This window comes from Populus trichocarpa, chromosome 16 (genome assembly GCF_000002775.5).
Source record: "Populus trichocarpa isolate Nisqually-1 chromosome 16, P.trichocarpa_v4.1, whole genome shotgun sequence".
In the NCBI taxonomy this organism is placed as follows: domain Eukaryota; kingdom Viridiplantae; phylum Streptophyta; class Magnoliopsida; order Malpighiales; family Salicaceae; genus Populus; species Populus trichocarpa.
In genome coordinates, this window is record NC_037300.2 from 10,901,109 (window position 1) to 10,909,938 (window position 8,830).

General features: G+C 34.2%; 1 protein-coding gene across 2 annotated transcripts; it reads left to right on the plus strand.

Moving 5' to 3' along the window:
* The first annotated feature begins 3,743 nt into the window (after positions 1-3,743).
* Positions 3,744-8,371, plus strand: LOC7466949 (phosphatidylinositol:ceramide inositolphosphotransferase 1). 2 transcript variants are annotated; one of them, XM_002322901.4, is made up of 12 exons: positions 3,744-4,229; positions 4,341-4,430; positions 4,904-4,990; positions 5,069-5,137; positions 6,277-6,357; positions 6,596-6,667; positions 6,850-6,910; positions 6,994-7,096; positions 7,408-7,503; positions 7,614-7,660; positions 7,769-7,893; positions 8,002-8,371. In XM_002322901.4, the coding sequence occupies exons 1-12, from the start codon at positions 4,197-4,199 to the stop codon at positions 8,083-8,085; spliced, it is 948 nt and encodes a 315-aa protein (XP_002322937.1). In that variant the 5' UTR covers positions 3,744-4,196; the 3' UTR covers positions 8,086-8,371. The 2 variants fall into 2 exon arrangements, 1 of the variants encoding a protein (XP_002322937.1); XR_008057640.1 differs by lacking the exons at positions 7,614-7,660; positions 7,769-7,893; positions 8,002-8,371 and having other exon boundaries at positions 6,850-6,914.
* Positions 8,372-8,830: the final 459 nt, after the last annotated feature.

An 8,830-nucleotide genomic window follows, 5' to 3' on the forward strand; every position in this document is an offset into this window, starting at 1 on the left:
CACGTTCACCAAGCCGCCTTTCCCGATTTCACGCCTCCCAGCACAGCCTATCATTCACTTGATCTTTTCCATCTCATCATGACAAACTCAAACTTAGCTCAATGGCTAGCCCCGCTGGCAATAACGACCATTGACCATTGACTGCTAAAGGTCCAAATTGCTATGCTTGCTTTTGAGTTTTATAATCCTATACAAAATATTTTCCTCTCTCATTAATCGCACACTCACTGACATAATTTTTTTTAATAATAATAATAATTATTATTAATATTATCTTTCGAAAATGGCGGTAACATCTTTACAAGTCATTACGGGCACTTTTCCCGTTCAAATAAGAAAGGAAGGACATAATATCCAGCACACCTGAACGCTTTAAAAAAGCAAAATAATGGCACCGCACAAAGGATCTGCGATGCGCATACACTCGAGCCATTTCATCGACAAAGCCTGCTGAAACTCGGAATTCTCGGAGCCCTGCAATTTGTGTTAGCCCTCTGTGCAATTTGCCAAAAGTCAAAGGAACAGCTGTCATTTAGTCAAGATTCTAGATAATGGCTATGGTTGTGGCATGGTTGACAGTTGACTATTCCATGTCTCCAAGAGACCGAGTCTTCTATGCATATATTTGGAGTCCCTGGCTTCTGGGCCTGGTGGTTGATGCAAGCATGTGTTACAATCTCTGCCAGAGCCATTTAATTAACGATGACAGCAACAAATCTTGGAATGTTCCTGTGAGACCATTTTGATGTTTTTGTTGACCTAATGGCAATGGCATTGCTGGCTCAACCGTAGAAGCAACGCTTATTTTCGAGGAGAAAGAGTTCGCTTGTTTTTTAGGTTTTTTAAAATATTTTTAAACTAATTTTTGATTAAATTGTTGTTTTTTTAAGTGTTTTTAATGATTTTAATAAATTAATATTAAGAATAAAAAATATTATTTTAATATATTTTTAATTAAAAAATACTTTACACCGAAAAGAAAAAGCAAACAAAAAAGACATATTCTTGTACCTGTTGTCGAAAAGACATAACAAATTATTATTGATGAGTAACTTGTTTGGTATTGTGGTAGTGGTTGTTTTAATTTTAAAGTGTTTTTATTTAAAAATATATTAAAATAATATTTTTTTTATTTTTAAAATTTATTTTTAATATCAGTATATTAAGATCTAAAATTATTAAAAAATTAATTTAAAATAAAATAAAATAATCTCAAAAATACTTATGACAATATAAAAATATTTATAAAAATATATTTGGAGGGAGCTTCTTGCGCCATGGCACCCTTCCTGCAAAGTATGGCTTTTATCGTCACCTTTTCATGTATGTTCTGCTATATGTCAGGCTGAAGAATCTCAATGTCTAACATCTTCATATACTGAATCTTTTCGTGATTTTCATGCCTAGGCTTCTTCCCTTGTTTTTATGAATTAATCTTTTCATTATTTTAATGTCACTGACAGTTTTTGTTTCCTTCTGCAGGTTAAGAACATGCCACAAACTTTTTTTATATATATATAACATTTTAAAAACAACAATTTAATGTATTTTTTTATGAAAAAAATAAAAAATATTTTGAAATACAATTTAAAAATAAATAAAAAACAAAACACTCGGTTAAGCATACTGTTTTTTCTTCCAATGAGAGACACACAACACCATATCTAATTTAGATTTAGAGGGTATTTGAGATTATGATATAAAATCCTTTTAAAATAACTTTTTTTCTAGAAAATATATTAAAATATTTTTTTAATTTTTTAATATTAGTACATTAAAAATATTAAAATCTAATAATAAAAATATTAATTTGATTTTAAAAAAATACTTGAGAACAAAAGCAAAAACCGTGACCGGTGACATGCACATGAAATTGGGTATGTTTGGAAGTGTGGTTGTGGTTATTTTTCAAAGTGCTTTTCACTCAGAAAAATATCAAAATAATATATTTTTTTATTTTTTTAAAATAATTTTTGATATCAGCGTATGAAAATGATCTAATAACACCAAAAAAATATTAATTTAAAATAAAAAAATAAAAAAATTCAATTTTTTTTTAAATACTTTTGAAAAAAAAAAAAAAGCAGTAATCATGGCATGAGGTGGAGTAGGAGTCACGAGGGGAAATAAAAAAGAAAAGAAAAGAAAACCAACGTAAAATATGGGAAAAAAGAGTGGGTAATTTGCAAAATAACCGCCTAACCACGTGGGATTAGCTAGTGATCAGGTGATTACAAATGGTGGGTACGACGTGTATCCTCGTTGATTACGAGAGAGAGAGAGAGAGAGATGATGTGGTGCATGAAGCCATGATTGTACCAGTTCAAGGAATTTTTTCAAATTTAAAAACAGGACGAGGGAGGAGGAGTCCGTTATCCTCGTCGGCCGAGCCATGACTGGACACCCGTGACTTGAGCCTCCTCCAATTTTCACTTTTTCTTCGCTTCATCCGATGAACCAAAATGCAGCCCTCTTTTTTAACAGTTTTGTTGACTCATCGATCCACCCTCGATCTCATAAATGTGCAGCTAGCTAGTTTCTATTGATAATTTCTTTTTTCTTTTTCTTTTTTTTAAAAAAACAAAATTATAGTTATTAATGCTGCCTGCAGGCCATGGCCGGAGGGAACCAAAATTCTTAACAGACTTCCCTCCTCCCCCACCCAGCAGGTAAAACAAAAATATGTAGTCTTCCGAGGAGGAGAATATCTGTTGTTTTTGTTTTCACAATGTTTTTGTTTTTTTTATTTTTTAATAGTCATAAATGCTAATTACATGTATATTTTATGATTTGAAAATCTTTTTATAAAAATTAATATTTTAAAATTATTTTAAAATACTAACATATTATTTTAATATATTTCTAAATAAAAAATAATCATTACTACAACACAAAACACATTCTTAGTCTCATTATAACTAAATAGGATCATATTACTTTTCAGAGTTTTTTTTAATAATAAAAAAGTTTTTTGGGATAATTAATGAATGAATCGAAATTAAGTCTATTTTTCAAATGATTTTAAGTGTATTTAAATAAATTTAATAACCAATGAAGTGTTGTTCTAGCTGTTAAGACACTGCTATATCCCTGTAAGGGTAAGAATACAAGTTCAATCCTCAGGAAACACACTTATTGGAAGGGAAAGCCACAAACCCTGAACGAGATTAATCTCACCCTTTAAAAAGGTGTGAGGATACTCGGGTAAGAACAAAAAAAATAAATTTAATAATTTTCTTAATTAAAAAATCAAAAAAGAAATTATATTCCTTTAACTATCACACCAATTACTTAGATTGAAATGATAAATCCCAACATTAATTTAGATGAAAATACCTACAAATTGTTTTTTTTTTTTTTGGTTATGCTGTAAGTATTTAAAAAACATTAATAATTTTTATTAGTGAGGACACCAAGACTTAAAAATAAGAAGAAAAAAAAAGCACACCTTATTAACCATAATTTTTAGGGTTAAATAAATCCACGTGGTCAGTAATTGTAGGAGTGGTTTTAATGAATCTTCTTCTTCTTGTGTGACTCTAATATCTGTCTGTCCAAAGAAAGTCTCTCTCAGTTTCCTGGTAAAATAATGTTTTTTTTTAAAAACAAAATTGTAAAATTTATTTTTAATATTAATGTATTAAAATAATTTAAAATTAAAAAAATAAAAAAAAAATTAACACTTTTTGACGGCAAAACGAAAACACTCGTAACCTTGAAAGTACCACTCTTCTACAATATAAAAACCCTCTCGCTTTTCTTTCTCTTGATCTTCTCCCTGTTCTCCGTGTCCAACTCGCGTTTCCTTCTTTCTTTCTATATTGCTTTGAACCATTAAAAAGAGGAAGAAAAATCCATCGATCGTCATAGAAATAATCACGCAAAATCATACTTTTTTTTGGGTTTTCTCTCTTCTTGTAAAAGCCTCCTCGTCTTCTTTTCACCCTTTTAGTGGAGATCTCGATTGGCTATTCGATCGCTCAAGAACAGAAGCGGTTTTCTTCTTCTTTTTCCGTTTTCGAAGTCGGAAGTTGAAAAGTTCTTGAGAGGTTTTTTTTTTTATGGTTGGATTTTGAGGAGAATAATGATGTCGACCTTAACAGTTGGGTTTTGAAGTGCTATGGAACTGGTGCTTATAGCCCAACATACCCAGCAACAACAACTACAGAAACAACAACACCACCACCAACAACAAGATGACTGTTTACATTGGTCGCGAGGCTTCCAAGGTTTCTCTCTCTCTTCTTTTCCCTTAAGAGAAAAACTTGTTTGTGCTTTTAATTTTCCCAAGATTTTTGAATCTGATTTTTGATCAAATGGTTTGGTTTTGGTGCGTGTAGTTATGGAAGAGGATTTGTGCAGAGACGACAACAGAGATCAATTTACTTGCAGATAGTTGGAAATACATTCTTACCGGTTTAATTTTTCAGGTGTTAATTCAATTCAATTACTATTGTTACCTTACCTAACTCTCTCGTTCTTCTTCTTCTTCTTCTTCTATGAATCCAATGCTGCAATTCTTTGGTCCAGTTGTTTGTTTGATTCTGAGGACTGTGAAAAAGGGTGAAGGGTCTGGTAAAACGTTGTAGCCGTCGCTTGCCTTGCCCCTCCTTGAGAGAAAACTTGTACTCTTAGCTTAAGCGTATGTTAAGTTCGATAAAGAACAATGCATAGTGTGCTGTTTTGAGTACCTGAATTGCAGCATATTCTGGGGATGAACGCTTAGTCAACTAATATAATGTGATTTTTCTTACTGGGATGAAACGTATGCATTTGTATGGTACCATCAGACTTTTAGGCTGCGTTCTTGTGTTTTTGCACTTCCCCTTGTTGTTTTCTTTTCTTCTGATTATAGTTTGATGCTTATGTCCTAACATCTGTATTATATGTTTCTTGCCCACAGTACATACATGGCTTAGCTGCCCGAGGAGTTCATTATCTACACCGCCCAGGGCCAACGTTGCAGGATGTTGGGTTCTTTCTTCTTCCGGTTGGTGCTTATTTATTTCGTTTCTCTCCCCTTTCTGGTATGCTTTATTCTGTTGTCTAACTCTGTTTGATAATTCAGGAGTTTGGGCAAGATAAATCCTACATTAGTGAGACGGTGTTCACCTTCGTCTTTCTATCCTTTATCGTGGTAAGATTACGATATAGTTGCCGTTGCACTTTTGCTCCTGTTTGCCTCTTCTTGTTTAATTTTCCCAGCCTCCTTCTCCCTCTCCAGTTTTCCGGGTTGATAAGTTGTTCATAGGTTAATTTCTGCCTCCTCTGACATCAGGATTTCGGAACATTAATATATCCCAATAACATAAAATCAAATGCACATGAAATTCAAATGTGCTATGCTATATCTGGAATCACAGTGTCATCTGGATAGTAACACTGTTTGCTAGAGGTGAAGCTTGAAATAGTTTATTGTTTAATATTGGCAATTGGACTAGCGCTTAACTCCACATAAGCTTAGAATGCTGTAATAGGGTTGTCATTATTGTACTTTTGAAAATTTATTTGCAGTGATTGACGGGGAAGTAGTTCTTAACCCTGAAGTACCTGCCATACACGGTTATATTTATCTTCAGAGTACCTGTCATGCTACACATCTGATGATTCTAAAATCTCCTCGTTCTGATAATCTCCTTCCTTTTCATGCAATGTGGGGTTGTTTCCAACTAAGTTGAATTTAAGTTGAACCAGTTCGCTGCAGCCATATCCTATTCAATGCCCACGCACATGCAGCTTTTATTAGATGGTTGTTGCTTGCTAGGAACCTTGACAAACTTTTTGGTTGTTTACATTATTGGTGAAAAGTGCTTGAGCATAAGCAGTTGTGAAGTTCCCTATTCTTTTGTTTTATTTATTTATTTATTTATATCTTGCATTTTTGCCCTTTTTGTGATGTTCGTTCTTTAGTTTCCAGCTTTTCCCACAGAAACAACACAATATAATTGTAGTGGAAGCTCACAAAAGTTTGAAATTCTGGATAATCGATAAATGGTGGCCAAAGGCCTAAAAAACTATAAAAGTCGTCTGCCATAGTTGATCCGGAGCTAAATAGGAAATCAAAACCAAGGAATTTTTTTTATAGAAATAGATAAAACATATACGGAAAATAAGAAAAGAAAAAATCACAAAGCTAAATTTTAAAGACAGGAGTAATATGGACCTGATATGTGGGTCAGATTGCCAAAACGCCTAGAAGTGGACCTTCAAGTGGATTTTGACCTTTAACAAGTTTTGCACTCTTTTATACTTAATTGGGAATTTGTTCCATTGCAGTGGACTTTCCATCCTTTCATCTTCAAGAGCAAAAAGATCTACACAGTTTTGATTTGGTGCAGGGTTCTAGCATTTCTAGTTGTAAGTGCCAATCTCTCTCTCTATGTTTCTTTTCCTTGTGTTGAGCAGCTTGCATGCCCTGAAATGATGTACAACAGAATCATGCTGGGACAATTAGTGAGATAGATTTAGAAACTTGTAAGCTAGCACAAAAAGCACACACCAAAGTTACTGTAACGACTTTGGTCTGTATCTCTTTGGGAGTACGCAATTTCTCAATGCTTTCTGACACTTTATCTGACTTATTTTTCTTCACTAGGCTTCTCAATTTCTGCGGATCATCACGTTCTATTCCACCCAGCTTCCAGGTCCAAATTATCATTGTCGTGAGGTAGAATGTCTAATATGTCTATTTCCTATATCTATTTTTTGATAAAAAAACAGCTATGGTTGGTTTTTGCAATACAAACAAATGGTCTATCTAGTTTGAGCCTTTCCTTTTCATTTATTTTAATTAAAAACTGGTACTTAAAAATTTACGTATATAATTTGGCTTGCTTTTCTACACTGCAGGGATCAAAACTTGCCAGGTTGCCACATCCAGAGAGTGTATTTGAAGTACTCTTAATTAATTGTCCGTAACTGTTGCTTTAACTTGATCCTTTGTTCGTTATTTTCCATGGATTTTTGAGCTAATTTTGTTTCTTAACAATGCAGTTCCTCGGGGCATGACACATGGTTGTGGTGATTTGATTTTTTCATCGCACATGATATTTACTCTAGTCTTTGTCCTCACATATCAGAAGTATGGCACAAAAAGGTAAAATATGGCTTGTAAAAATGTTGTTTTTCCTCCCAGAAGGAAAAACAAGAGATTTTTCTAGTTGGTTCCATTTGATCCTTTCAATTGATTGATATTGAAATTTGGTCCTGACAATAGGGAATGAATTTGTGGTTTCTGGTTAAGATTAGTGATATCAATATGGTTGGAGAATGGTGTAATAAGTGGTCTGGTTTCCTTATGTTTGAGTCTGCACCCGCTCCCTATTGTTCAGAGTCTACACAATTTTACTGAACTAAATGCCATTACTAGTTTAACTAATTTCAAATTGTTGTGATGTCTTTTTGTAGGTGTATAAAGCAGTTAGGTTGGCTGATTGCTGTAGTTCAGAGCTTTTTAATTATAGCATCACGCAAGCATTATACTGTTGATGTTACTGTAGCGTGGTATGTATCATCTATTCGATTGTTCGATTGTGCAGTCATTATTTCTATTAAAAAAAAGAAAGTTCTGTCGTTCTGATTTTTATTTTGGCTCTGCAATTGTTGCATTCCAGGTATACTGTTAATTTAGTGGTATTCTTCCTGGACAAGAAATTACCAGGTAAGGGTGTCCTGCAATCTTTTGTTCTGATTTTTCTGTACACCTTTTCCTCCGGCAGAACCACGAGCTCAATGAGGGATCATACTGACTTTAAGTTGTTGAATGCAGAACTACCTGATCGGACTGGTGGTGCTTCTTTCTTGTTGCCATTGAGTACCAAAGACAAGGATAGCAAGCCTAAAGAAGAGAACCACAAGCTCTTGAATGGGAACTCAGTGGACCCTGCAGATTGGGTATAGTCAATATTGATTCTATAAATTCTCCTTTTCTTCCTCATGAAATGGCTTTGCACGGATGTGATATGGATTGTTATTTATACTGATGTCTATTATCTTTTCCAGAGGCAGAGAACCCAAGTCAATGGCAAGATTCTGGATGATGCCAATTTAGTCCATGCTGATGCTACTGCAATGAATGGTGCATAGATGATGGAGGCTGCTATCTCTTCCGTAACTGCTTGCAGGAACTGAAGTTCACATCATTCTGACCTTGGATAGAAGGATTTAGTAGCTGCTGCGGTCAGCTTCTATTCCCAAGACTGCTAGTACATTTGATTTGTATTCTAGAGAAAATGAAATTTGGGGTTGTGCATTGCTACAATATGCAGTCTTGTTCCTTTGTCATGAATCATGATTGAAACAGTCCCCCACTAGCATCAGTATGTAGCACGGTTTCTCAATGGTTCGTATTTCCTCCATGTTCTTTCTTGAAGATCTTGCCGCATCTTGTGTTGCTCTTGAAACTCTCCTGCTCTATGCTTATTTATGTTTTGGTGAATATAATTATTTGCAAAGCCGAAGGCTTCTCAGTTAGAATCTGGGGATGATCTCAAGCTCTAAGAATAGATTGATGATAATTAGCGGTGAGATGTGGGTTTTTGCAGCCTTAGTCCTTTGTTGGCTGTGTTGATGGCCATAGCATTTAGAAAATCCTTAACCAGCGAATCAATGGCGGAAGATCCACCATGTGAAGAAACACATGATGATTCTTTTGTTTATTTTTAATTGAATGTTGCATGTGATGTTTGATTCGGGGAAAATGCTCTGTTTCTCCATGCCAGAGCACACCCTCCATGTCGTTATGCATCTTAATACAGCTAAGATCACAGTTATGAGTTATGACTGGCCATGGTTTCCATTTTAAATGGAAACACAGCACCTTACATCACAT

Bases quoted from the DNA above. Each gene is read 5' to 3' on its own strand.
- LOC7466949 (XM_002322901.4), top strand. From the start codon at position 4,197: ATGACTGTTTACATTGGTCGCGAGGCTTCCAAG. The intron at 7,097-7,407 runs GTAAAATATGGC...GTCTTTTTGTAG, and splicing joins CAGAAGTATGGCACAAAAAG to GTGTATAAAGCAGTTAGGTT. The intron at 7,661-7,768 runs GTAAGGGTGTCC...TGTTGAATGCAG, and splicing joins CCTGGACAAGAAATTACCAG to AACTACCTGATCGGACTGGT.